The sequence below is a fragment of the Dendropsophus ebraccatus genome, chromosome 14 (assembly GCF_027789765.1).
Source record: "Dendropsophus ebraccatus isolate aDenEbr1 chromosome 14, aDenEbr1.pat, whole genome shotgun sequence".
Taxonomy (NCBI): Eukaryota; Metazoa; Chordata; class Amphibia; order Anura; family Hylidae; genus Dendropsophus; species Dendropsophus ebraccatus.
Genome location: NC_091467.1, coordinates 27,991,968 through 28,019,498, shown reverse-complemented (window position 1 = coordinate 28,019,498; position 27,531 = coordinate 27,991,968). Strand labels below are relative to the sequence as shown.

Sequence of the window (27,531 nt, the reverse complement as noted above, 5' to 3'; positions counted from 1 at the left end):
AAATTCTTAGGCCGGACAGACGTCCCATTTTACACCTTTAGCTCACTGCCGTAACCTGCTAGTTAACAGGACTGTATTATGGGTTTTAAAGAAGATTTAACAGAGCACCCATACGAATCCCAAGGGCCTTACTGTTCCTCCGTACACCTTCAATTTCAGACTCCACTACCGATTGTATGGAGCCTTGAGTATAATGTGTGAATTTACGACAAGAGTTCTCAAAGCTTTTTACTCTTTGGAGATTCATTGCTGTTTACAATAGTTACTAATTCCAGTGACATGTTCTAGAAAAGGAATTTTTTTCTTCTCTTTTTGTAAATAAAGGGTCAGAAGCCCTTCAATAGTCACATTAAGCCATATCCAGAGCTGGTCAGTCATTAAATTACATCCTGTTCTATGGCAAAAGTGAAGCACAGGGTAAGGGAGTTAGGCGTTATCCAATTAATAGGTTCTTATCCCCAAAAAGGAGACCATCATTAACCTCTGCAATCACATTCATCCAGCATACAATCTTGGTAAATGGTAGTTACCAATGGGATAGTCTACTGAAGATCAAGGCTTGTGCCAATAAGAAAGTACCTTGTAACTAGAAGGGCACAGATCGCAAAGTTTGAAAGGGTCAAGTCTTAGGTGGTAAGGTTACGTCTGCAGGCGATTTAGTATTAGGGCAGGAATAAAAAGCTGCAGCTAGCAGAGCCATCATATGGCGGTATAAACACTCGCTTTCATAGAACATAAATGAAAAATGACTGCCATTGTTATGTACTATGGCCAATCTTGCTTTCACATGGTCATAATAAGCCTAAACCTATGCATGCACACGGCAGACATAACGTCTGAAGCCTAGGGTTCGGCCTGTCATGTTATGGCTTTGTGAAAGCAGAGAAAATAGAAAAAAGGTCACCTTATCACTTGCAAGGAAACATGTCAAGAATTAGTAATTGAATCTGTGAACAAGCAAATGTTTCCCATAACTCATATGTATAAGGGATTACTCCTGGAATATGCCACCTCCAATATATATGACAACCCCCCCCCCCCCCCCCCGCCCAATAAAAATTGGTCCTAAATAACATATTTAAGAACTGCTTACCCCTTGTGACACCCAACAGTAAGGTAGATGAGTATGTTAGAGGGGTAAACCAAGGCAGGAAACCACATGACAGAAGCAAAGGGCCATATTAACCAGCTTTTGCCTGCTTTTATTGGCAAAGTCAACCTCTGCAATATTGCCAAGCCGCTCCTGTCATTTTGCTACAATAGTTGAAATTAAAAAAAACAACATCCCGCTACTTTCTTAAAGCAGCGGTAAATGGCTGCATACATACAAGTTCATCTTCGCCTCTCGGTTGGCAACCATTAAGAGTGGATCATCCGTTTGCATTCACCGTTAACATGTGTTCTAGATCGCAACTTAAATTTACTTTTAAGAAAAATCCAGTTTCTTTAAAAAGGGGCTGTTTTTTTTTCTTTTCATTTAAAGTCTTGGGTAAATTTTTTAGTTAAATTCTCTATTTGTGAAAGATGATCAGTCGGCCTTCGAGGTCGATGTCTGAAGCTCAATGACAATTATAGTCCTCATAAGCTATGTACCTTTAGCCACAATATCCGCTTCATTACCAGGGCTCAGTGCGCTGGAAACACAACTGGACTCCACTTGTTCTGCGCCTACAGAATAGCAGTCCTAATATGAATGTGGATTATCTGCATCCCTTGCTTGCTCGCCCGATACAAAAGGCAACTTTTTTTTTCTTTCTGCTGTATATTCGTTTACAACATTTTGCACACTTCTATAAAATAATTTGAACACAATGGTTTCTTTTTATTATTTTCAATGATATTGCAAAATACATGTTCCTGAATGCTGCATGAACAGTAAAAATGAGGTATATCAAAAGGAAAAAAAAAAAAAAGATAAACACTGTACATACACAATTTGTCAAAAAAAAAAATCTTGATAAGTAAATTTAAGTCTTGTTAATTTAAAGCTATTGCCGAGAATATTAAATATAGACTGGAATACGGGCTAAAGAAGTGACCTACTCTGACAGTATGACGTCTTTATGATGAGCGGGAGGAATAACTCGTGCTGTTTAAAGTGGGGGCAGGGGGAAAAAAATCTTCATTAACTCATTATGTGCCTTCAGCTCAAAATCCCATTCCTGAGTCCAATAATATGTCGTAATAAGCCATCTTATATATTTTTTTTTCCATAGTCTGACAATGGGCATTTTTTTCTGTCCCTCTGGAAATTTGCAATTCGAGAAAATACAAAGAAAACTGCGGAGCAGTTGCCCCCCAAAATCAGGTTTGGCTACCCTGTTCCCCGTCCCACCCCCACTATCTAATCTTTCTTTAAAAGTTTAGGTACAAGCTGAACTATCACAACACTTTTTCATAATAAAAAAAAAAATTGCATTGACAGGGCATAGATTACATAACTCTTATTACGATTGTGTAGAAACATTCTAAATGGCAGTGTTAACAAAATAAAAAATACACCATGGTTTAAAAGACCTCGAATGTCTGGCAAACTCGCAGCCTCACCTGAAGCTCTGACTAGTTGACGTCTTGACTCTCGTACTACCTGTTTCATTTACGTCAGATAACAAATTTGTGTACCCTGAGAATTCTGGAGTTGAAGTCCTCAACCTGTGATCCACTCCCCCATCAGTGCTAGTGTTAAATGATATTGGCACCCTACTTCCAGACCTTAACTGAGAACCAAATGCTTGTGCAAAGTTCTCAATCTGGCAAGTGACTTGCTGTCTGACATCTTTGTGTTGTTCTAAGGGACTGGCCAAATCCTGAGGTTGAAGGTGGAAACCTGAAGAGGACTCCAGGCCCTTTTGCTGATCCTTCTGCCCGTTCAATTCCTGAGATGAGATCTGGTAACTGGAGGATGTGTCTAAGGATTTCTGCGAGTCTATCTGGTCAGCCAACTCTTGTGATGGAGTCAACTGCTGCGTCTCCAGCGATAACGAAAAGCCAGTTTGGGGGCCCACTACCATGCCAAAGTGTGACTTTGGTAAAGTGGACGGTAATACTGATGTTACCGACTGAGTGAACCCACACTCGAGAGGAGATGTAGTGTAAATCTGTTTGTCGGGAAAGATAGAATGATTGGCGAGAGATGAAGATAGGCTTACAAACTGTAAACTCGGCCCCAGTGGGAATGAAGTTGTATGGCTTGTTCTTTCCAACGCTTGCTGAAGGTACTTTGAATACTCCTGAAACATATTGGACTTGTCATTTGGTGTAGATTGAGAGTCTGAGCAAACATTCTCCCCCTGCACCAATTCACTGTTGTCTGCCGTCTGAAGCTCTACATGCTGTTCCGCAATGTTAAATGTGACGTCGGGATGCCCAACGGATTTATGAGTGTAGTGATCCAAGATACTCTGAAGAACCTCATCAGGAATGACAGATTTGTCATGACAGTTCTTGATTTCAACATTCAGTGCCTGGGAATCAATAAGAGTTAGTGGGTTGTCCCCATCGATAACACTGGAAACTGCAGACTGAATGACAGACTGTTGCGACACCATATGCCCGACATTCACAGCGTAGGCGTTGTTGCTGCTGGAGGCCTGCAAATACCTCCTCTTTTTCAGGAACTGCATTGCATCATCGTAATTGCTACTTGTAGCACCTTTGTTACCTGAACTTTGAAGGAGGGTCATGGTGTCTACATTGGTATTCCCCACCATGTCGAGAGGGCTGTTGGGTTTATCTGAAAGTTTATGAAGACCCATGTTAGCGGACTGAGACTCCAAAGAGAGATCATTCTTCTCTGCTGGTTTCCGGTTGGCCTTCTTGAACACCAACTTTGTTCCCTTGGAATCTAAGTCTTCAATGCCAGTGCTGGACGAACCACTACTGGAAGACACGATCGGAACGTCCACTGCATAAGTCTGAATATCGAGACCTGCTGCTAAATGTGCCTCATTCAGTTTGTTGCCTTGCTTGTGGTCCTTGTTAGAAGGACCATTTCTGGACTTGCTTTTTTTGCGCCCAGAAAAATTGGAATTTCCCTGAGATAAATCAAAGTTGCCAGACAAATTATCCATACTATGGTTTGATGACCCAGGCTCCAATGATCCTTTATTCATGTTTTCCCCACATGTCCTTTTGTGCTTCAGCAACCTATCTGTTCTTGAGAAGTACTGTAAAAACAAACAAAACAAAAGTATGAAGCAAAATAACCAAATGGAACACACAAAAGTAAACTAAACTAAACAGCCATAATACACATAACATGGATGATACTAATGTCAACATGTTACTCTTACAAAACAAAAATATTGTATACATCCCCCCTCTGCAGTAAGGCCCTCCAGACTATATACCATCTTCCCCCTCTGTAGTTATTTCCCCATACAGTATCCAGAACGCCCTCTCTGAAGGTAGTCCCCACACTGCATACCTCCTAGCCCCTTCTATTTGGCCCACGCTTCGGTTGCCCGGGGCCCATCAGTGCCAGTGTCAAAGATTTGGTCAGCTGACTTTAGGGCTTATCTTTGGAGTATGACTTATTCCAAAAAGTCAGCAAAATTAGGCTGAGTCTTATTTTTGGAGAAACACTTGTATTCCCGAAAAAACATTGCCATCTTTGCCTACTATCAGGGGCGCCGCAATGATGAGGCGACCTGAGTCGTCTGCCTCAGGCGGCGCCACCAGCTATCTTCATGGGGGCGGCATTCAGGGCCGCTTTAACCAGAGGGCACATGGTGCACGTGCACCGGGCCCACTGGTTAAAGGGCCCCCCCCCGAGCAGGCCGGCCGTTGCTATGTGCGACCAATGCGGTCGCACAGGGCTCCGGCCACCAGCCTGTCAGGGGGGAGCGCCATGGATGGGTAATCTACTTACCCCTCCATGGCGCCCCCTGCAGGGCCCCCCCGTCCGCCGCTGCCCCCGTCCGCTGCTGCTGCGGCGCTCCCGCGCTGCAGCAGCAGCGACACTGACAGAGAGAGAGCCATTGGCTCCCTCCCTGTCAGTCACTCTTGTGGCCGCACTTCCTGCGGTCACAAGAGGCCGCACTCTCCCTCTAGCGGCCGACGTCACTGGAGCGTCGGCGCGAGGGTGAGGGGAGTGCAGCCTCTTGTGACCGCAGGAAGTGCGGCCACAGGAGGGAAGAGAAGAGGAACGCGTGGACCCAGGTGAGTAACAGTGTTTGTTTTTTTCAATGTTATATGGGAGGGGGAGCTATATACTACGGGGGGGGGGGGGCACAGGGGGCTATATACTATGGGGGGGCACAGGGGGCTATATACTATGGGGGAGGACGGGGCTATATACTATAGGGGAGGACAGGGGGCTATATACTATGGGGGAGCACAGGGGGCTATATACTACTGGGGAGCACAGGGGAGCTATATACTATGGGGGAGCACAGGGGGGCTATATACTATGGGGGAGCACAGGGGGCTATATACTATGGGGGAGCAAAGGGGGGCTATATACTATGGGGGAGCACAGGGGGCTATATACTATGGGGGAGCACAGGAGGCTATATACTATGGGGGAGCACAGGGAATCTATATACTATGGGGGAGCACAGGGGGCTATATACTATGGGGGAGCACAAGGGGCTATATACTACTGGGGAGCACAGGGGTCTATATACTATGGGGGAGCACAGGGGAATATATACTATGGGGGAGCACAGGGGAGCTATATACTACTGGGGAGCACAGGGGAGCTATATACTACTGGGGAGCACAGGGGAGCTATATACTACTGGGGAGCACAGGGGGCTATATACTACTGGGGAGCACAGGGGGCTATTTACTATGGGGGAGCACAGGGGGCTATATACTATGGGGGAGCACAGGGGAGCTATATACTGTGGGGGAGCACAGGGAGCTATATACTACTGGGGAGCACAGGGAGCTATATACTACTGGGGAGCACAGGGAGCTTTATACAATGGGGGAGCTTAGGGGGCTATATACTATGGGGGAGCACAGGGGAGCTATATACTATGGGGGAGCACAGGGGGCTATATACTATGGGGGAGCACAGGGGACCTATATACTATGGGGGAGCACAGGGGACCTATATACTATGGGAGAGCACAGGGGACTATATACTACTGGGGAGCACAGGGGTCTATATACTATGGGGAGCACAGGGAATCTATATACTATGGGGGAGCACAGGGGGCTATATACTATGGGGGAGCACAGGGGGGCTATATACTATGGGGGAGCACAGGGGGCTATATACTATGGGGGAGCACAGGGGAGCTATATACTATGGGGGAGCACAGGGGAGCTATATACTACTGGGGAGCACAGGGGAGCTATATACTACTGGGGAGCACAGGGGAGCTATATACTACTGGGGAGCACAGGGGGCTATATACTACTGGGGAGCACAGGGGGCTATATACTACTGGGGAGCACAGAGGGGCTATATACTATGGGGGAGCACAGGGGACTATATACTATGGGGGAGCACAGGGGACTATATACTATTGGGGAGCACAGGGGGCTATATACTATTGGGGAGCACAGGGGAGCTATATACTATTGGGGAGCACAGGGGAGCTATATCATATTGAGGAGCACAGGGGTCTATATACTATGGGGGAGAGCACAGGGGGGCTATATATTATGGAGAGCACAGGGGGGCTATATACTATTGGGGAGAGCACAGGGGGCTATATACTATTGGGGGGAGCACAGGGGGGCTATATACTATTGGGGGAGAGCACAGGGGGGCTATATACTATTGTGGGAGAGCATAGGGGTCTATATACTATTGGAGAGCACAGGGGGACTATATACTATTGGGGGAGAGCACAGGGGGGCTATATACTATTGTGGGAGAGCACAGGGGGGCTATAGACTATTGTGGGAGAGCACAGGGGGGCTATATACTACTGGGGAGAGTGCACAGGGGGGCTATATACTAATAGGGGAGCGCACAGGAGGGCTGTATATAACTGGAGGAGCACATGAGGGTCTATATACTACAGGGACACCTTAAAACTATGGAGGCACAGAGGGGTGTAACTATGTAGGAGTACAGAGGGGTGTAACTACTGTATAGGGGTACAAGGGACCTAACTACTGGATGTGTTGGAGCCTAAAATATTTGTCTGGCAGATTCTGGAGAGAAGATTCACAGCCAGGAGAAGACTTCAAGGTGGCCCAGGCTGGATGGAGAGAAAAAGAAAAGGTGACAGACTCTGATTGGAGAAAACACCCCCGGTGAGTCACTGGATGTAACTGCACTCTGTTATAGGATTGTAGTGTTAGGGGTCATGATGTGGCGGTATTATGTAATGGTATCATTGGTGATATCTTTCTGTTTTGTTTAGTGCAGTTTTTATGTAATATGTAATCACTGTATGGTGGAAATAGTGTTATAAGGTAACTACTGTATATATTGGGGCTCTTGATACAGTGTGGGGGCAAATTCAGTACATTATACAATGTGCAGAAAGGTAAGGGGGGGGCCACTCTTGAGGGCTGTGCACTGGGCCCACCAATGTATTAAAACGGCCCTGGCGGCATTCAGTGGCAGATTATAATATGGGCGGTTCGGGCGGCCGCCCACATTATAATCCGCCACTGATTGTACCATGTACTGGAGCCCCCCCGCCCCCGGGAAGTATCTGTAATGAGATGCTGTGAGCGGGGGAGACTGTATTCATAAGCGCCCCGCTGTACTAAATCAGCCGCGCCGTGCTGATACTACAGCGCGGCGCTTATGAATACAGTCCCCCCCGCTCACAGCATCTCATTACAGATACTGCCCGGGCGCGGGGGGGGCTCCAGTACATGCAGACGGATCACGGAACGTGGGAATGCAGCCTTAGTCCCCCGGGTGATGTGCGGCTGCCGGGGGTGTCCCGTCCTGTCCCCGGCAGCGCACGCATCAGAGAGCTCCCTGTGCGCCGGAAGTCACAGGCGCACGGGGAGCTCTGTGATGCGCGCGCTGCCGGGGACAGGACGGGACACCCCGGGCAGCCGCACATCAGCCGGGACCAGACCAGAGAGGCTCGACGGGGGAACGGAGGGTAGGTGAGTTGTGTGCTGTTTTTTGTTTTTGTTTTATCTGCTGTGCAGGGGGGGGGGGGGGAGAGGGGGACCATCTATAAGGTAGGGTGGAAAGAGGGGGACGATCTATAAGGGAGGGGGGAAAGAGGGGGACGATCTATAAGGGGGGACCATCTATAAGGGGGGGGACCATCTATAAGGGAGGGGGAGAGGGAAGAGGGGGACTATCTATAGGGGGGGGAAGGGGACCATCTATAAGGGAGGGGGGAAAGAGGGGGACCATCTATAAGGTAGGGGGGGAAGGGGACCATCTATAAGGGAGGGGGGAAAGAGGGGGACCATCTATAAGGTAGGGGGGGAAGGGGACCATCTATAAGGGAGGGGGGAAAGAGGGGGACCATCTATAAGGGAGGGGGGAAAGAGGGGGACCATTTATAAGGGAGGGGGGAAAGAGGGGACGATCTATAAGGGAGGGGGGAAAGAGGGGGACGATCTATAAGGGGGGGGACCATCTATAAGGGAGGGGGGAAAGAGGGGACGATCTATAAGGGAGGGGGGAAAGAGGGGGACGATCTATAAGGGGGGGGCCATCTATAAGGGAGGAAGAGAGGGAAGAGGGGGACCATCTATAGGGGGGGAAGGGGACCATCTATAAGGGAGGGGGGAAAGAGGGGGACCATCTATAAGGGGGGGAGAGGGAAGAGGGGGACCATCTATAAGGGGGGGGGGGAGAGGGGGACCATCTATAAGGGGGGGGAGAGAGGGAAGAGGGGGACCAACTATAAGGGAGGGGGGAGAGGGGGACCATCTATAAGGGAGGGGGGAGAGGGGGACCATCTATAAGGGGGGGAGAGGGGGACCATCTATAAGGGAGAGGGGACCATCTATAAGGGGGGGAAGAGGGGGACCATCTATAAGGGGGGAAGAGGGGGACCATCTCCTAAAAGATCAGCACCCTCCTCTCCTGACATCCTCTGTGCTGCTGGGACTTCTCCTATAGGATTAGCACCCTCCTCTCCTGACATCCTCTGTGCTGCTGGGACCTCTCCTATAGGATTAGCACCCTCATCTCCTGACATCCTCTGTGCTGCTGGGACCTCTCCTATAGGATTAGCCCCCTCCTCTCCTGACATCCTCTGTGCTGCTGGGACCTCTCCTATAAAGTCAGCCCCCTCCTCTCCTGACATCCTCTGTGCAGCAAGGGACCAAACATTATGTTTATTGGGGACAGCAGTGGGGGGGGGGGGGCAGTAGTGGATTATAATGTGGGCGGATTGACCGGGGGGGGGGGGGGGCGTCATTCTATAGTTCGCCTCGGGCAGCAGAGAGGCTAGAATCACCCCTGCCTACTATATAAAGTATACATATACATTGCCTTCAGGTTTTTTAACTGCAATTACTGAAAGCAAAGAGAGGAACTGATTTGAAAAGAGAAGTCTTTCTTTTACAAATGTCCTCCACTTGGTATCAGTTTCTGGCTTTGCATTCAATAATTGCAATTAAAAAAACATGTGAACAAACCCTTGTCTATAGTGTGCGCCCTGGCAGCCAGAGAACCAGTTGTCAATTTAGTCATACAAAAGATGAACAGAACAACACAGGGATCCAATAATGGTTTATACAAAATAGTTTTTTTTGTTTGTTTTTTTATAAAAAAAATGTATGCAAATGTATACTAGGTGGTCTGCCCATTTAGTTTTTTTTATGTATAGCTAATAAAAACACACATATAGCATCTGGCATATGTGGCAGCAATCTGTATATAGCGCTAATCACATCTGAATCACATACCTGCTGACAAGTGTCACATTTGTATGGCTTTTCTCCACTATGTGTCCTCTTGTGTCGCTCCATGTGGTATTTCTGAATAAATTTCATGTTGCACTGATCACAGTTAAAAGGTTTTTCACCTGAAAAATTAAGCAAAATACATGTGTATCAATAATTAGATCATCCTGACTAAATTATGATAAAACATACTGCCGACACTACTACTTCTCCAGGGTGTCAAACCCACAGCCCTCCAGCGTATGCAACACTACAATTCCCATCATGCCTGGAGTGCCAAAGCCTTAGCTGTCCAGGAATGATGGCAATTGTAGTTTTGTAACAGTTGGAGGGCGGCATTTTGACACCTGTGTACTACTCAGATACACATAGTACTTCTAGTGGACAGGTCTAGTCTCATTGTGATGCAATCACATTCAGTACTCCACTAAAATTCCCCAGAATTATAAGGTGCTGCAGAATATGTTGGTGCTATAAAAATATTTATTAAACCCATATCCAACACCACAACATAAATCTAAAGGTCTGCCTTGGATTTCTGCTACAGACTCTAGATGGACTTTTTTTCTAACAGAAGAACCTGTTGTGTGAACAGATCCGGGGACTATGGTTGTCGGCATGTTGGCAATTGCATTAGATTAAACGGCAACTATAAAACAGCATGCAGGGCTAGTCTGGTTGTCAAAATATGGCCGTCAAAAAGTAACCTGTAGGGTCCCACTGGTATCTGTTGTACCACCATCTGACAACACAGATGTGATTTGTGCTTATCTGCCTTAACAGCCTGACTATTGTCCGGTATTGCTGTATCTCGTAACACAGAATTAGACGTATATAGTAATATGCTCTGCATTCAGCTACAGCAATTGTAATGAAATATCACATCAAGTCAAGAAGAACATCTACATACCGCTATGTATTTTTTCATGCCGCTGTAGCAGATACTTCTGTATGAAACTCATATTGCATTGACTGCACTGAAATGGTCTTTCACCTAAGATAAAAAAAAAAAAAAAAGAAGAAACAGTGTATGATAGGAATTTAGGACGGAAATCCTCTAGCTAGAAAGGGCAGATACACATTTAAGATAGATCGGAAGGTAAAATAAGGGCAATCTGCATCATTTGAGGGATATTTTTATTAAACTTTAACCATAAATAGAAAATTGATCCTTGGATCTTCATCATACTTCATATTCAGAGGATGCAGCTAGATTACATATGGACTGAGTGTACAAGCTCACATTTACTACTGGGCTGTACTCTATATTGTTCCAGTCCTTACTGATCATATCTATGGAGAAGATCAGCTGTGCAAACCAAAGTGGTTAAGGTGATCATTACAGATATGTGTTCTCTCTCACCCACATATCTAATCCTGTAATCTGCTGCATATTTTAGAGTCTGCAGGTAAAATCCAGAGACTTTCTGATGTGAATTTACCCTTAGCAATCACTGTCTGCAAATCATCTGCTTCATGGACAATTCTATGCCCAGCAGACATCGACTACAGAAGAGTTATGTAAGGTTTTGTTTCACTCAAGCAAGACCTACCTGTATGTATCAGCACATGTCTGCGCAGATGATAGGAACTCCTAAAAGCAGCACTGCAATGTTCACATATATGAGGTTTCTGATTTGGAGACATATTAGCAGCTTCACCTTCACCACCTAAAGACTGAATGGAAAAAGACAATCAGATTTTTGAACTATAAAGGGTTCTTTACAACAGGCGTATCTAATACAGTATCACAGATCCAGGGGCTGAAGGTAAATGCATTCTTCAATGAACTTTATTTACACAGTCTCTAACCCTTTAATGAAAACCACATTGTGTTTTCACAGTAATGCATTGGTGACTGCATAGGGGTCTCACATGGTCACGGAGTCGGTACCAGTACGGTCATATACATTATCTTCTGACATGTTGTTCAGTTCTAAAGCCAGCCATCATTATAGTGAGGTGAAGCCATGATCTACACTCACCTGGCCGACTTATAACTTGCTTATATTGGAGCCAGACTCCTGCTATAAGTCGGATTGAATAGGCAGCCATTGAAGAGAGTGGTCACATGCGTCCCTGGCAATAACTCACGATTGCAGTAGGTCTCAGGACTGAGACCGGGTTCAAACTCCGTATGATATCAGAACAACATGTCACAAGTTAATACAGTGTTGCTATAAGTCATTGTTGTCAATAGCATAGAAATCTACATCAGCAGAAATCACGACAGGTGCAGATGCTCCAAATCCCGGCCCTATCTTACTCCGGTGTATCTTAGGAAAAAGAATGGTTTACGGATCACTGGGGTAATGGGAGTTAAAAATATTTTTTTATTTTTTTAAATTAACACTCCATCACAAAAACACTTACTAGCAATAAACTCTACATATAAACAGAAATAAAATTACTTTACTAGCATAGAAAGTAACTTATACCACCAAAGCAAAATATAACTGGCCTGGTCACATGGTATTAATGGGCTAAAGGCTGATGCAGGGATGGCACTAGTGCAGAGCCCGAGAGCTGCACCACTGCCTCCTAAAGGCATGACGGCTCAGTACACATCTGATGTGTGGGTCGTGTAGCAGTAGCATAAATCTGCTCCAATTTTCCACCCCATTAACAACACTGCCAGGAGTAGAAACAGAGAAGCTAAACGGTCATTTGCGTCGTGCTTTCTTTTCCTCCCCATCAACAGTTCATGGCCATCTTCTCCGTCCGCTCCAGGGCCATGCCTGCCATATGTATAATTATATCCACATATAGCACAGAAAGGTCTATTTATAAGACAAGGAGGGAGTTCATGCAGGGACGCTCTTTTGTCTTAAAGTTTGTCCACAGAGCAGTGGGATGTGGGGCTGGAGCGCGAGCAGCTGTCACTAGTATGAATGTGACAGTGCCTGCACCTTTAATAGGGTTCAGTGAACCCTAAGAAGAACACGTCAGGACACAAGAGCCTCCAGAGTCGAAAGCCAGACTGATCACACGGCTGTACAAGACCTGCTGCATCCGTAGCTCCTCCTGTATTCAGTCCAGAACAATCACAAGAAGTCTATTCTTTACAGAGTTCAATGACCTCATCTGAGGTCCGCCATCATTTTCCTACTACACTGTAATAGGGATCTGCCATACAGCTTCACTACAGTACACACGGGCTATGACTACAGAGGTTTACAAAAATAAAGTCAGGAAAGACTGAATGGTCTGGGCTACTGGGATTGTATGGCTAGCAATAAGGCTCAGTTATGACTTTGCAGACTTGATCCCTGATCATTGATCCATCACTTCTCACAGCTGACAGGCATGTCCACCCAGCTTTCCTAGGGTCCTGAACAGCAAATCTGTGAAGCAGTTTTACCAGAGATTACATTAATGCTCTAGTGCCAGATTCTGCAACAATTCATCTTGAGCAGATCATCAGTCAGCGTATCATCCTGGAAAATCCCTTTAAGCGGAGATCACTAGGATCACTGTATAAGACTATGCAAATTGGCTACTTAGGGGTAAAGTAAAGCAGAAAACCTCGCAGTGACTTTACTAGGGTAGTTTGAACTGTACACAAGAAAAAAAACAGAAAACTCTGAGACGACCAAATAAAATTGCATTGAGAAGTGGTTACTATGTATAACATACGGCTGGTGGAAGTGAAAGATTGGATAAGGAGGTGGTCCTGTGAAGAGGTTTCACTGTATGTGATGTCTGTACATTACCTTTGTGTTGTAGCTGCGGATTATTGCATAGTAATGTCTGGAAGCCAACCTTGAGGGTTTGGGATCAGACACTAGACAAACTCTGCAGGGTGTCCTGACTGCGCTCCGCTCTTCTCCGCTACATCAGCGCAGGTGAATAATATTGACAAAGCAGCAGATAAGGAGACACGTGGAGCGGACTGTGGTGGAGTAGGAACAATATATGTGCAGACTTTGTCGATTATGAAGTGTTTACTTTGTAAAGTTTACCCTGTATGGCCCTCACCTACATGTAACCCGCATGGACCCAGGGGCACAGAGAACACTGACAAGTTTGTGTCAATGCATGCATGCAGTCCAGTTTGCTCACACATATTAAAGAAGCAGTCCCACAATTTTATTATTATTTTTTTTTAACATATTATGGAGCTAGTCAGCATGCATATATATTAAGTAATATATATATATTTTTTCAGTAAATTGCAACTGATCCAGCAGCAGTCATGACAGATACACTTTAAGGAACAACAGCTGACTTCAGTGGCCTCCGCTGACCATCTAATGTGTTTGGAGCTTCCTGAAGCCAGATGTATGGGCAGAGAACACATGTAATCTAAACACGCTGGATCCTGCTAGGCAGTCAGACAGCCCTTTTCTCCCTGCTCACAGTGCATACATGCTCAGCCCACCTGAGTGTGTATGCGTATGTCAGGATTAGGATAGAGAAAACAGTCAATGCTGAATGAACAGCTATCTAAACTAAAAGATGGCGCAATGATAGTTCATGTACCTTTCCATCAAAGTATTCCTAATAGCAGCAGGAAATAGATGTATTGTTTTCTGCAGCTATTGGCCTGAATCCTTAGTAACCGTGACCACATGGCCATATTGATTGAGCGTGTGCAGTAAAGAGGAGGTGGCCATCAGTCAATGACTGCTCCCCTCCCTCCCAGCCGTCAGCAGGCTCAGCCAGACAGGAAGCTAAGATATACAACGTAGAAGTTCACTCGAGGTCAAAACCTAGACTACAAGCAAATAAAGCCCAACCCGCACATGGCTAGGAGCCACTTTAGCCTGTTCATACTACAATTTACTCCCAATGTAATAAAACAGTGTTAACCATTGTTATATAATAGCGGGTTATCATTAGATAAAGCAAAAGTCCCCCCACTCATACATGTGCCCACCCACCAGCCAACCGTGCACCTCAGCTTCAGCCTCTCAACCAGGAAAGGTCTTGAATGAGGCAGGAGGGATGGCGCCCCCTAGCAGCCCCGATGTGTATCATTCTACATCGGCCCGGGAGCCAGCACTCCTGCATCACCAGACGTGGGACGTATAGATAGTGAACCTGGCAGCCCATGAGCACGTTAAGGCTCTTACTTTAGAGGAGTCACTCCGCCTGCGCTTGGATTTTGCTTCCTGAGCTTCTGTGCTTGGACGCCTGGTCTTCTTCATGGATGGACTTCCATGTTTTGGATCGCAGCCATTTTTTTCAGTTCTTATAAAAAGCTGTGAGAAGATATGGGTACGATTAGCTTTATTATATGGATGGATCTATGGAATATTGTAACTCATCCAATGTAATGGACACTATACGGCATGCTGTATTATGGAGGGCCCTGTACACTAAACAATAAAGACACCTGAAGAACAGATTACACAGCATTCAGCCATTCACATGCATTCAGCCTCATACAGTTCATTCACCTTATATTATGTGCTAATAAGTCCCCACAATACACTTTACCTACAATGAGGAATTCAAAAAAAAAAAAAAGTGTCACTTCACATATTCCCCCATACACCTTATACTAAAGTCATCCGCACCCAGCAGCTTACGTATCTAATGTGTACGGCAGCCTCCCAACTCACCCCAACAGATGATGCCAATGAAGAGGACAGTGGCCATGATGGATTTTCAATGCCCGACCCTATTGTTCATGGAGGGATAAGACGCGTCTGTGGCTCAACCCTCACCTCTCCATAGAGAACACAGGAACGGTTCAGCCATGCCAAATGTGTATGCAGTCAGGAGTGGTAAGTGTTCATCCAACAGTTATTGAAAATGGTGAAGCCTTATACAAACTATACAGCAAGACACGCAGCCACGATCACAAAGTTGTGATCTGGTCCTGTATATGTGCAAGTACAGCACCAGAGACAACGGATAAAGTCCGTACAGATGTACATAGCTCCATATGATAAAGGCAGCCATTTATATACACATAAGCTCCTTGGTGGGTGGGCAGGTTCCCCTATTCTAGAGACCATTTGTCACCAACCCAGCCTTTGGCTGGAGTGTCCCTTTAAATCTCAGAATCAGTTCTTAGTGAGTGAACACTGGAAGGGTAATACCTGAGTTATACAGTGTTATATGGTGGTTAAAGCACTAGCTTCACTGACATAACACAAGAGTACTCGCTCAGCTGTTGACTCTAACCCCTGCTGTAATGCATGTGACTGACCACATTACTATGCACCTTCAGAGGACATATTAGGCCTATGTAAAGCAGCTTGTCAGCAAGAGGCGTCTGAGTCCCTCACTGGTGATGTGTATTCTCCCACACGTCCCTATATCTGCATTTTGAAGTGATGCAGACAACATAAGGCTCCATCCATCTCTATATGGAGCACAGTGGGAGGCCGCAGACTGGCTTAAATCTGATTGAAAAAAAGGATTTATGAACTAAACAAAGCTTTGGCACTTTACAATGGGCTGGCTTGAGGTGGCCATTGAAATCTTTGTTTCACTTGCTGAAGCCTCAAGAGGGAACGTCTCGATGGCAAGATTTATCTCAGCTCAATTCAATGGCTCCCAGACTCTCAGATGTCGTCACACCTGCCATGGACATATTTGTGTCCCATAGCAATGTGAGCCAATTATACCGGAGCCGCCGCTCTAACTTCCTACACGCCAAGCATAAAGGGGCCAGGCAGAAGCAGTACACTTTATTCCAGCAACACTAGATGGCGGTCAAGTATCCAAAAGGTTTAGGTTTTCTTTTCTACAGATTTTGTACGTCCCAAACACATGAATGTACAAAACGTCATCCGCTGAACAACTGTATTCACATACATAGAATACTATCATGTTATACAGGAAAAGGACACAGATATAAAAAGCTGTACTACACAGAGTATACAATAGAGTGAATACAGACTGGGAAATACTAGCGATCACTATGCTATACACTTTTTTCCCTATGAAAAACCTAACCCCCAAATCCCAGAATTCACTTTGTACGCAATGGCATGAAGACGAAAATGAGAACGGACTAGCCCATTAAAGGGGTTATCTAGCATTACAACAGAGGCTTTCTTCTGAAAACAGCACCACCCCTTTCGTCAGCTTGTGTATAGTATTACAGCTATTACTCCATTAAGCGCTATACAAGTGATAGTGGGTGACCAACAGAACATTGCAAGATCAAAACACATTACATAAAAGGTAAATGGCAGACTGGTACACAGAGATAGAGGACCCTGCCGCGAGGGCTTACTATCTATATTCACTTTAATGGAAATGAGCTACATCAACGCTTACTAACTGAGGACATAAGAGGCGCTGTTTCTAGAATGTTTTTATAACGTTGAAAAACCAGAACTGATAACAGTCAAGAAGCCTAGAAACACACCGTCTCCTCACGTCTCCACAGAATAGTTAATGGCTCATTCCCTTTCATTTTCCATATCCATTAAACGGATATTCCCTTGTACATAGAATAGACAATAAGCTGCTATGTGGTGATCCAACCAGTGGGATCCCCGGATAATGATCCTGTGATCAATGGGACCCCCACTGATCGAATTCTTATCCCCTATTCTGTGGGGAATACCCCCTTAAAGTAATGCTCAACTACAAAACGTCACAAAAAGAGTGTCCATCTCCTTGCATTAAGGGGATTGCCTGCACACATTTGGCATCCTTGCATTAAAGGATTATTCCTATGTCACATATGGAGCCCTGGTGAATCCTAGTGATAAGTCACTTTCCTCATCTTTTCCTGCACAGCAGCGCTCCAGGCCCTCAGCTATACATGGCACCGCTCCAGTAGGATCCATGTACCTGAGCAGAGCTGGGGTGCCGGTGTGCAGGGAAGGACTGAAGGGGCAGAGTAAGCACGGCCCCAGGAGCGCTGGGGATCTCAGAGGTTGGATATCCACAACGTAAAGGTCTTACAATGGCACACGTCTGAAGGTGCAGAAGGATTGGTTCACAGAAGCCTGCGCTATACATACAATACAAAATGTAAACCATCTTGTAACCACAGATGTAAACCACACATAATACCTTTGTGTGTACAGACTAGGTGTACACCAACTGGAATATATTGGGTACTTAATGGTCTATGGGTACATTTGATGTATTCCAATGTAAAGTTAAGCAAAATGTGAACAAACACCCTCATTACTGCCATTAATGGCCATTCAACATACGCCAACCAGCTCTCTTTATGTGCTAGGGTACAATTCTATCCAGGAATACATCAGACAATCAGCAGGAACAATGCCGGTTCAATGGCCTTTAATACCTTTAAGAAAGGCCAACAATGAGAAGGCATCTGCTCCCAAAACTGAAGAGCTGCTAAAGAATGCCTCAGTGGGTGTCACCCATTCCTAAAGAATGACCGAGCCGCAGCCTCATGAATATGTGTGCAACTCACAAAATGGCTGCCTCCATGAGGTCACTGGTGCCCAGACCTATATATACACGCACTCATGCACCGTACACAATGGAGCACTGCAAAAGACTAGGACAACATTTGGCTGGATTGTCTCCATAATGTGCCCAACCATACCTATATAGAAAAGACCATGCCTATAGCAAGAACAGCATAGGCATCATCTCTGGAACATCTGCATAGATGAGCAACCACCAAGTCCTCGATACCTTCTTAAGACTTACACCCATTCAAGTGAAAATGCAGCAAGAGCAATAGCAAGCAAATAGGAACTGGTGACCACCACTAGCCGGTCACAACATGACCCCATTCACTTTCATTAGCTATGGCAATTTCTGGCCACATGACTCTGCTATGATTCTGCTAAAATTGCCAGTGTCCCTCAGCTGCTGCAAAATTACAACTCCTATCATGCCCAGGCAGCGAATGGGAGTTTAGAGAGACAAGTGGATCCAGCAAACCAACGCATTAGCCAGGTATAATATACAGACAATCTGAGCACAACAAACACCTAGAAGTGGACACATATGATGGGTCATAGCACCCTTAGGGCCCTATTACACTAACAGATTATCTGACAGATTTTTTTTTTTATGCCAAAGCCAGGAATGGATTTGAAAAGAGGAGAAATCTTTTCTTTATGACCTGTTCTCCGTTTATAGAGCGCTCCTGGCTTTGGATTAAAAAATCTGTCAGATAAATCTCTCTGTGTAAACGCATCATTAGAATGCAAGCAGATGGGAGTGGTAGTTTTGCCACAGGTCGGGGAACGAGATGAAGAGATGGATGGGTAAAGCTCAGCTGTACTTATGGCTACTAGACAGCAGCCTTGGCAACATGTCTGTACATCACAGCCACAGTCACTGTCAGTAAGGAGCAGGAAGGCAGCCGCCATGACTCTTCTTCATACAATGGGAAGAATTTATCTATGCTTTCACCAACTGGCTGAAAAAAAAGTTGCAATTGTGGGTCCTCTAAAATAACAAGTGATGTAGTCTTTTAGATAGGATTCTGTATGTGTCAGTAATAAGGCACGTATAGGAACCAGCCAAGCCAGCCTAGGATATCGATAGAAACCCAAAACTAAAACTAAAGCTGTAGGACCTCAAGCCCCAGGCTCCTGCTGTGCTGCTGGAATGAACAGAGGTCTCCACAGCCATTCAAGTCAGGTTCAGTTTTATCAACCACTATACAAATGCTAAAATGCAGCCATAAAAACTAGCCTGGGTATAGACAGAGAGCGTGTCCGTCAATGTACAGTCACACTGGATGCAAATGGAGGCCATGTAAATCAAGATGGCTCATACTGCGGAATGGCTGCCAGAAGCCCATCTACAAGGCTGCAGGTATGTACGGATACAGGAGGACACTCGCTATAGTCCCTGCTCTCCAACTGGTGGTAAAGCATCTCAACCCCCAAATATACTCCAGAGAACAGTGCACGTATACACTACACATCCCCTGTAGATACAGTATATACATACCAGCCTAGTATGTACCCAGACAGTTCACCTCCAGCAAAGTGAGTAGCAGCCAAAAGAAAAGACACCCTTTAAAGAGGCTAACCAGAGTTAGAAAAACATGGCTGCTTTCTTCCAGAGACAGCACCACTCTAGTCTACAGTTCAGGTGCGGTTTGCAATTAACCTCCACTCACTTCAATTGAGCTGAGCTGCAATGCCGCACCCAAGTGTGGTGCTGGGTCTGAAAGTGGCCAGCACCTCTCCTGTAGTCAATTTGGGTGGCCATTAAAGTGAATGGAGTAGAATTGTAATGCCACACACAACCTGAGGACAGGGGTGGTGTTTTTTTTCTAATCCTGCATAACCCATTGAAGCATGGGTCTCCAAACTGTGGCCCTCCAGCTGTTGCAATACTACATTTCCCATCATGCCTGGACAGCCAAATCCAAAGCTTTAGCTGTTCAGGCATGATGGGAGTTGTGGTTTTGCAACAGCTGTAGTGCCGCAGTATGGAGACCAATGCATTCAACGCTAAGAACTAAGGAAAGAGTGGAAAGTTGGTTTATGACCAAAATCACTTAAACTACATATGACTGATCTGTCACTATGGGCAGAAACTATGCTTACAGATCACTAAGGTAATGCTGGGGTACATAAGAGTACACCGTCATACACTATGGCATCTCATACACCTTTGCCCACCCATTATATACTGAACATAATGCTCTAGTGACCACCTTTGTCCTCATCATTTAGCAGAACTCTAAGGTGTACTGAACTGAATAAGCATGGCAAGTGTCTACCATGGTAAAGGATGGCATACTATTTAGCCAGTATATGTCGATATACTCCACAGCTTATATGCAAACCTATCCTTACACAGTGCTGGAGAACCGATCCTTACACAGTCCTATATACAGATTTTACCACTAAGTGCAGGCAGTTTGTGCTCACTTAAATCTGTTGTGTGTAAATACGGATTAAGATAAAGCCAAGTGTCCAAATACGGCTACTGGGTACACAGTCCAAGTCTCACCCACTTTAAGGGTGCCTTCACACCTACCGTATCGCAGTAGAAATCCGCTGCGGATCCGCAGCAGATTTAACTAAATGAATGAACACAGCATTAAATACGCACTGTCAAATCCGCTGCGGATCCGCAGCAGATTTGTAAGTGCGGATTTAGTGCTGTGTTCATTCATTTAGTTAAATCCGCTGCGGATCTGCTGCGGATCCGCAGCAGATTTTCTACTGCGATACGGTAGGTGTGAAGGCACCCTAAGGGATTTTTTGTTTTGTTTTAAAGCAGATTAATCTCTTTACTGCTTATCCAGTCCTATATTTCAAAATACCTCTGGCAAGTAAAGGTTACTGACTGGAATATCCCTTTATCATCCACTGCATTATAAATTTTACAGTAAAGTCCGCTAAATTAAAACCTTTTGCCACCAATCACTAGCATGGAGGACGCTATGCAGTGTGGGGAATGTGCCACAGCCAGTATCACAATTCCCATATAAAAGAATACCCAATTAATATTCTACTATACAAACAATAGAAATACTTAAAGGGTCAGTCCAATGTTATAGCTCCACCTACTCTCCACAATAGCTGAGATGCAGGTTGGGTTGCCAAGGCAACTGTACAACTCCTGGCAAGCTAAGTGCGCGAGACCTTTTTATAATTAATAGGATTGGTGCACAGAGCGATCAGGTCAGCATCAGGGACCATAACACTGGACTTACCCTCTAAACATGTGTGGATCAATGCTCCCACATGCCGCTGTAGTGGCAGCACACAGCACCCTCATTTCCATCAAATCGAGGTGACCACAATGAGGCTGATTACATGGAGTCTATCAGGCCTATTGGAATCTGTCATTGAAAAAAAAATTCCACCTCAAATATGGAAGCTGTGGGTAACTAGTAAGATGGGACTGACGGGAATCTATCGTAGGTTGGGAAATGCAGCTGAAAACCTCCTTTGTGATTGCTGTTTATGCAGCGCGGCCACCGATTCGTACAATACCCATTCACACACATGGGACAGATATAGAAATATCACATGGAAGTAAACTACTATTGTTCCTGCTTAAAAATGATCTCACCTTCCACTTTAAAAGTCCACTAGAAGCAGATGATGGGTATTAAACGTGTGATGGATGGCCATCTGACCACCCAGGGACCCCAGTGATCGAGAGAATGGTGGTCGCCAAGGTCCTGTGTGCCTAGAGTGGTAAGGCGACTGCTGCTCTATGTACAAGGGCGCCGCCTCATCTGATGTTGGGCTCAGAGCGATAACTTCAGCAATGAAGCTATTTCCTGTTGAGCGGCATCCTAACCCACCATGGGATGCATTTTACTGATACCCTGTAAGCTGCTGTATCCATATGAAAGGGGTACTCTCAGCTGCATATTTATGGTACATCCACAGCATACGCCATACACATATGACACATGCGGTTTCCACCTTTAGCTTGAGGTTGCAGCTGGCTGCTGAGGTTGGGAAGTCAAAACCAGCCAAGTGGTGGATTTTACACACTTTTTGTAACTACCCACAGACTTTAACTAAAGTTGCGCTGTGAGATACGCCTCTGGCGCTCCAGTTGTTGCAACACTACAAGTCTCATCATGCCCTTGGAGCCATTTATAGAAATAGCACAGGCAATTAAATTATTCTATCATTTTTTGCAGTATACTTACACATAGCAACCAGATGAAGACTAATACAACAGCAACACTATGGCGCTCTATAGAGACATTTCCTGTGCACCTTGGGATGGATTTGTCTGCCATTACTTTAATAAGGTCATATTCACATATCAGCAGATACTCAGAATACACAGGGGCTTAAAGCAAATGTGCCAACAGGTACATTCGCTTGTGACTGTACCACCAGGCCCAGGCTGAAGCACTGGAGGCGGGCCGACCCACCCTTAGTGGGAAGAAACTCCAGCCCCTCCATGACGTGACTCTGTTAGAATCAATGGAACCCTATCATAGAGGGGCGGGGGTTTCCTCTCACTAAGGGTGGGTCAGCCTCCAGTGCTTCGGCCTGGGCCTGGTGGTACAGTCACTTTAGGCTTTGCACATGAACAGAACAGCGCCAGGAAGCCTCTGCCGCTGTCCTTTTTTTGAACCATGTCCCCGGTTTATTACCGAGCACCGGCCTGGGTTGAAGCACTGGAGGCGGGCGAGCTCGCCCTCATAGAGAAGAAACCCCAGCCCCTCTATGGCTCAGCTCCTTTGATTCTAATGGAACCGCCACACAGAAGGGAGGGTGTTTCCACCCACTGGAGGCGGGCCGGCCCACCTCCAGTGCTTTAGCCCAGGCCGCTGCTCGGTAATAGAATGGGCCACGGTTCAAAAAAAGGACTGCGGCACCAATTTCCCTGTGCCGGCGCCATTCTATTCACGTGCAACACTTAAAGCAAATTTACCTTATGGTACGTTCGCTTTAATCCTCGTACAGGCTACCAAAACCTAGAAGCAGAACAGATTTTGCAACTGATATATATAAGTATATATTCCCCCCCCCCCCCCCCCCCCCCAATAACCGTTTAGTGTAATAGGGCCTAAATAGAGATGTCCGAACCAGAGCGTGCAGCATTTGGTTCCCGGTGGCTAAAGTAGTTGGATGCAGCCCTAAGGCCGTGTGGAAAGCATGTCTACAGCCATAGGCAATATCCATGTTTTCCCGGACTCCCTAGGGCTGCATCCAACTTCTTCGGCCACCGGTAACCAAATGCTGCACGCTTGGATTTGGACCAACCCAAGCATGCTAGAGGTTCGCTCATCTGTAGACCCCAACAATACTGAGAACCTGTAAAGAAACTACTACCCCCAACATGCACTGGCTGTAAACCACGACACACTGGGAGAGTTAGAACACAGGGGACTGGTATAAACTGTGATGACACAAAATAGGGACTACAACCCGTGGAGGGGTGAACCCAGCGTGCAGTGCCCTACTCCATGGAGTGATGATTATTGGTAAAATCAGCTATCGCACCAGGTTAACCTGTAAAAAAAAATTTTTTTAAAATGCACATTTGACCCTGTGTAATACATGATGAATGATGGAAACAGGGGGGCTGCACCAACTATCCAGTGATCAGTCGCCTGTCCCCTCCCCCCCACAGGCTGGACGAGCAGTTATAGGTTCATCTATGAGATTGGCGCTCCTATACACCTGATAGGGCCCTTTAAATCTGAGCACAGGATGTTTGTCTGAATTAACTTTATTTACACTAACAATAGGGAACACAACTAACAGATTCCAAGGTAAATATTAACCGATCAGGGTACGTTCACACGCTGCAGATTTGCCCAATTAACTAAAACACGGAAATCGGATGGGCGACAAAGCCGCGGCGTGTGAACGTTGCCGTATCGTGGATCCTAAGAAAATAAATCTGCCCTTATTATGGCTAAAAATCCACCCATCTATATTTATCTATATACTGACGGTAACGTCTAATTACGGTACACGTGAACGCCACCCGGGGTTGTTTACAGTGTTCTTAAAGGGCCAGGGCCCTCATTGGTGTGGGGCTATGGGCTCGATCCCATCATCCATTGTTCACAGCGGCACAGAGAGGGGTCAGCAATCTCCCTCCATTTTGTGTTTACAAACAGACTGGGGGGGGCACTTACCGTCCTGATCTAAAGGGGGGGGGGGGGTATTACCGTCCTGATCTAAAGGGGGAAGGGGGTATTACCGTCCTGATCTAAAGGGGGGGGTATTACCATCCTGATCTAAGGGGGGGGGGGGGGTATTACCGTCCTGATCTAAAGGGGGGGTATTACCATCCTGATCTAAGGGGGGGGGGGGGGTATTACCGTCCTGATCTAAAGGGGGGGATTATTACAGCTCACCTCTCGGTTGAGGCCCAGCTCCGGGATCAGCCCCGGGCTCCCCACCGTCACCTCCACGATCTCGGCCGGCCTGCCCTCGTAGTACGGGTGGTGGTGATGATGATGATGATGGTGGTGGTGGTGGTACTGCTCGTGCTCCCCCATCTTCTCTTGCTTGATGCCCGTCAGGCTCTGCAGGAAGTCCGCCGGGTGAGGAGGGGGGGAGCCCGGCTCTTTCTTCAGGATCATGTCCCCCGGTGCCGGTAGAAGAGTCGGTGGCGGCGGCGGAGGAGGCAGCAGTTCGGAGCCCAGCCGGGCGAAGGTAGTGACCGGCGGCAGGTGGCTGAACATGAGCATGCTGGGGGGGAACGTCGGCTCCATGGCTCGTCGTGTCCCGGGGAAGGTGAAGCACAGCGGAGCGGACAGAGAGCGGGGGGCTGCTGAGGTAACGGACCGGGCCAGGCAGCCGACTAGGTCTCCACACGCTCACTCATCCTCACACTATCGCCTTCCCTCCTTCCATCCAGCCCTCTACCGATCGCCGGGGGCTCTCGGCGGGAAACAATACCGTCATTGACCGCCGGCCTACTGAAGAAACACGACGCCCGAAAGCTCCACAATAGAAGCGGTTGGAGAGTCGCACTGCGCACGCGCGGGGATCAGAAAGCATCTCACGGCGCTTGCGCAGGACCCAGAAGGCTTCTCAGCGCGCACGCGCCGTAGCCCGCGACGCCTGCTGCGCATGTCCTGTGGTTTAGTTGGGTGTCCAGGGCGCAGGCGCGTCTCCGTAAATGGTTGCGCATGCTGTGTGCTAGTAGTAATAGGTGCGCATGCGTTTTGTGGTTTTTCTTGTGAATGGCTTCATTTAAAGGGACCATACGAATCCGTAGTATATGTTGTCTGCTTTTAACAGTGCAATTCAATGAATTCTACTCATATTTATAAGCTCCCACATTAAATTTCCGAGTAGCCTTCATATTCCTAATATTTAGATTCAGAATACCTTTGGCATCACATAGTTATTAGGCTGTGGTCACACTGCGCTGTTATTTTCATTACAGTATATTACATTTTGCTCTATACAAAAATGCAGTCAGCTATTTGAGGCTATGTGCACACTACAGAATCCCAGTGGCTCACCCGCCGCGGATTCTGCAGGTCGCCCCCGCTCGCACATCTCCGCTTGTCCCATAGGCTTCATTCTATGGTTTGCCAGATTCTTCGGGCGGACGGCTGAATGTGGCAAACCATAGAATGAAGCCTATGGGACAAGGGGAGATGCGCGTATCCGCCAGCGCAGGCGATTCCTTAGTGTGCACATGCCCTTATGTGGCAAATAACATGTATACATTGCAATCCTTTATTTTTTTTTTTTAAATGTTATTTATCAATGGGAAATAGAATCTGATGTATGACATAAAGCAGCATCCGCTCTCGCTATTGTATACGTATTTTAGCCTTGGAAAGTTGGATGCAGCCGTCTTGGAAAACATGGAAACTGCCATAGGCTGCATGTATATACTAAGATAATAAGAAAGGAGTGATAAAAGGACAGACTAGATGGACAGTGTGGTCTTTTTCCTCTGACAATCTTCTATGTTACCCTGCCCTGAACAATGACTTTGGATACTGATTTTCCATTAAAGTCCTACAGTTGGGTCAAGGAACTTGAAATCAATTTAGACGGTAAATTTTTCCCACAGTCCTAAATATCACACTGAACAAAACCAAGTAGCGGGACTGTGGTTGAATTGCTATAATACGTCTTATAGCATAAATTTATTAACACACTAGTGTTACACACAAAACATCCTAAACATGAAACACAGTCAATATAGTCAACATAGAGAATATTTTTAGACAAAGGTTTGAAGTGGTGTGTAGCCCGGGCCCAGCCTGCTACTACAGGGGGACCCCCTGGTTCAGGCATCCCCAGATGCCAGGAAGGACTCACCATACACTTTGGTGTAGGTTTGTCCAGTCAAAAGATAGTCAGTCTCCAGTCAGATAGAGAGACAGATTGGCGTGTAAAAATACAGCAGGTAATTATGCTATTAATTGTTGTGGTATCCCTTCTTCCGTTATCCAACGTGTTTCCCTTTTTCGATAATAACAAGTTTCTCAGGGAATAGGAAGAGTGTTGGTAGAAAATTGGGATATATCTCTGTTATATTGGCAGGCTGATCCAATGTGAAATCATATTCAATTGCTGGTCTAGATTAAATAATGATGTAGGAGGATGTACCCTGATTCAAGGTCTGTCCAGCATCCTGTCTAGACGGGTCAGATTGAAGAAGTAGTTCTTTCCTGTGTTATAGAAGGACATGGGTTTCAGGATCATTATATATTGTTGTAGCGCCTTTTGATTAGCAAGCTCCTGTTAGTGTCAGAGTATCGTTTTTCCCCTGTGCCGGAGCAGGTCTGCGATGTTAATGATGCTGGGCCTTTCACAGTGGAGCCCGCTCAATTCCGTGCAGTTAAGAGCGTGTCCTCGTGCTAAGATACTCCTGGTCCGTGTGGGCTCCCATGCTTCCATGAAACATTACCTGAAAATAAGGGCCCTATTACACAGAACGATTATTGGCCAAACAGATATCATGTTGTGTAATTGGGTCAGCTCCTTTGGTTGATCACATTGTTATGCCTTTTTCTAAAAAAAAAACCATTGGGGACATTTGCATGGGGCTTAAAAATGTCCCTGCAGCGCCCGAGCTCTGAGGATTTATGAAGAGGTGCACTGCCTCTACATAAATTCCGTGCTTACCGGAGAACCACCGTGCGAACAGAGAGAAACAAAGGTTTCACTGACATTTTTTTTTTTTATTCAATCTTTTAATTTACCATTTACCATACAATACCATACCATACCATACCATACCATAATTTACCATACAAAGTGAGTAAAATGAAATTCATTTACATCATATTCCATAGAAATATATATCCCCAACCCTACCCACCCCAATCCTTTCCCCTTGAAGAAAAAGATGGACCCAAAAAAAGAAATAAAAATCAAACTATATACAGTGGTGCCTTGG

At 46.0% G+C, this 27,531-nt stretch overlaps 1 protein-coding gene across 2 annotated transcripts; it reads right to left on the bottom strand.

Moving 5' to 3' along the window:
• Positions 1-1,068: 1,068 nt before the first annotated feature.
• Positions 1,069-25,177, bottom strand: ZNF281 (zinc finger protein 281). Of its 2 annotated transcripts, XM_069953048.1 has the most exons (6): positions 24,515-25,175; positions 14,874-15,002; positions 11,352-11,475; positions 10,709-10,792; positions 9,802-9,920; positions 1,069-4,166 (listed from the first exon to the last, which is right to left on the bottom strand). In XM_069953048.1, exons 1-6 carry the CDS (start codon positions 24,872-24,874, stop codon positions 2,544-2,546), a joined length of 2,439 nt encoding a protein of 812 aa, XP_069809149.1. In that variant the 5' UTR covers positions 24,875-25,175; the 3' UTR covers positions 1,069-2,543. The 2 variants fall into 2 exon arrangements, with proteins under 2 accessions (XP_069809149.1, XP_069809150.1); XM_069953049.1 differs by lacking the exon at positions 14,874-15,002 and having other exon boundaries at positions 24,515-25,177.
• Between the last annotated feature and the right edge of the window lie 2,354 nt (positions 25,178-27,531).

Excerpts from the sequence above, each read along its gene's own strand:
- ZNF281 (XM_069953048.1), bottom strand. The coding sequence starts at position 24,874 with ATGGAGCCGACGTTCCCCCCCAGCATGCTCATGTTCAGCCACCTGCCG. Across the intron at positions 9,921-10,708 it reads GCATGAAAAAATACATAGCG|GTGAAAAACCTTTTAACTGT; the intron begins GTATGTAGATGT and ends TTAATTTTTCAG. Across the intron at positions 4,167-9,801 it reads AATGTGACACTTGTCAGCAG|TACTTCTCAAGAACAGATAG; the intron begins GTATGTGATTCA and ends TTGTTTTTACAG.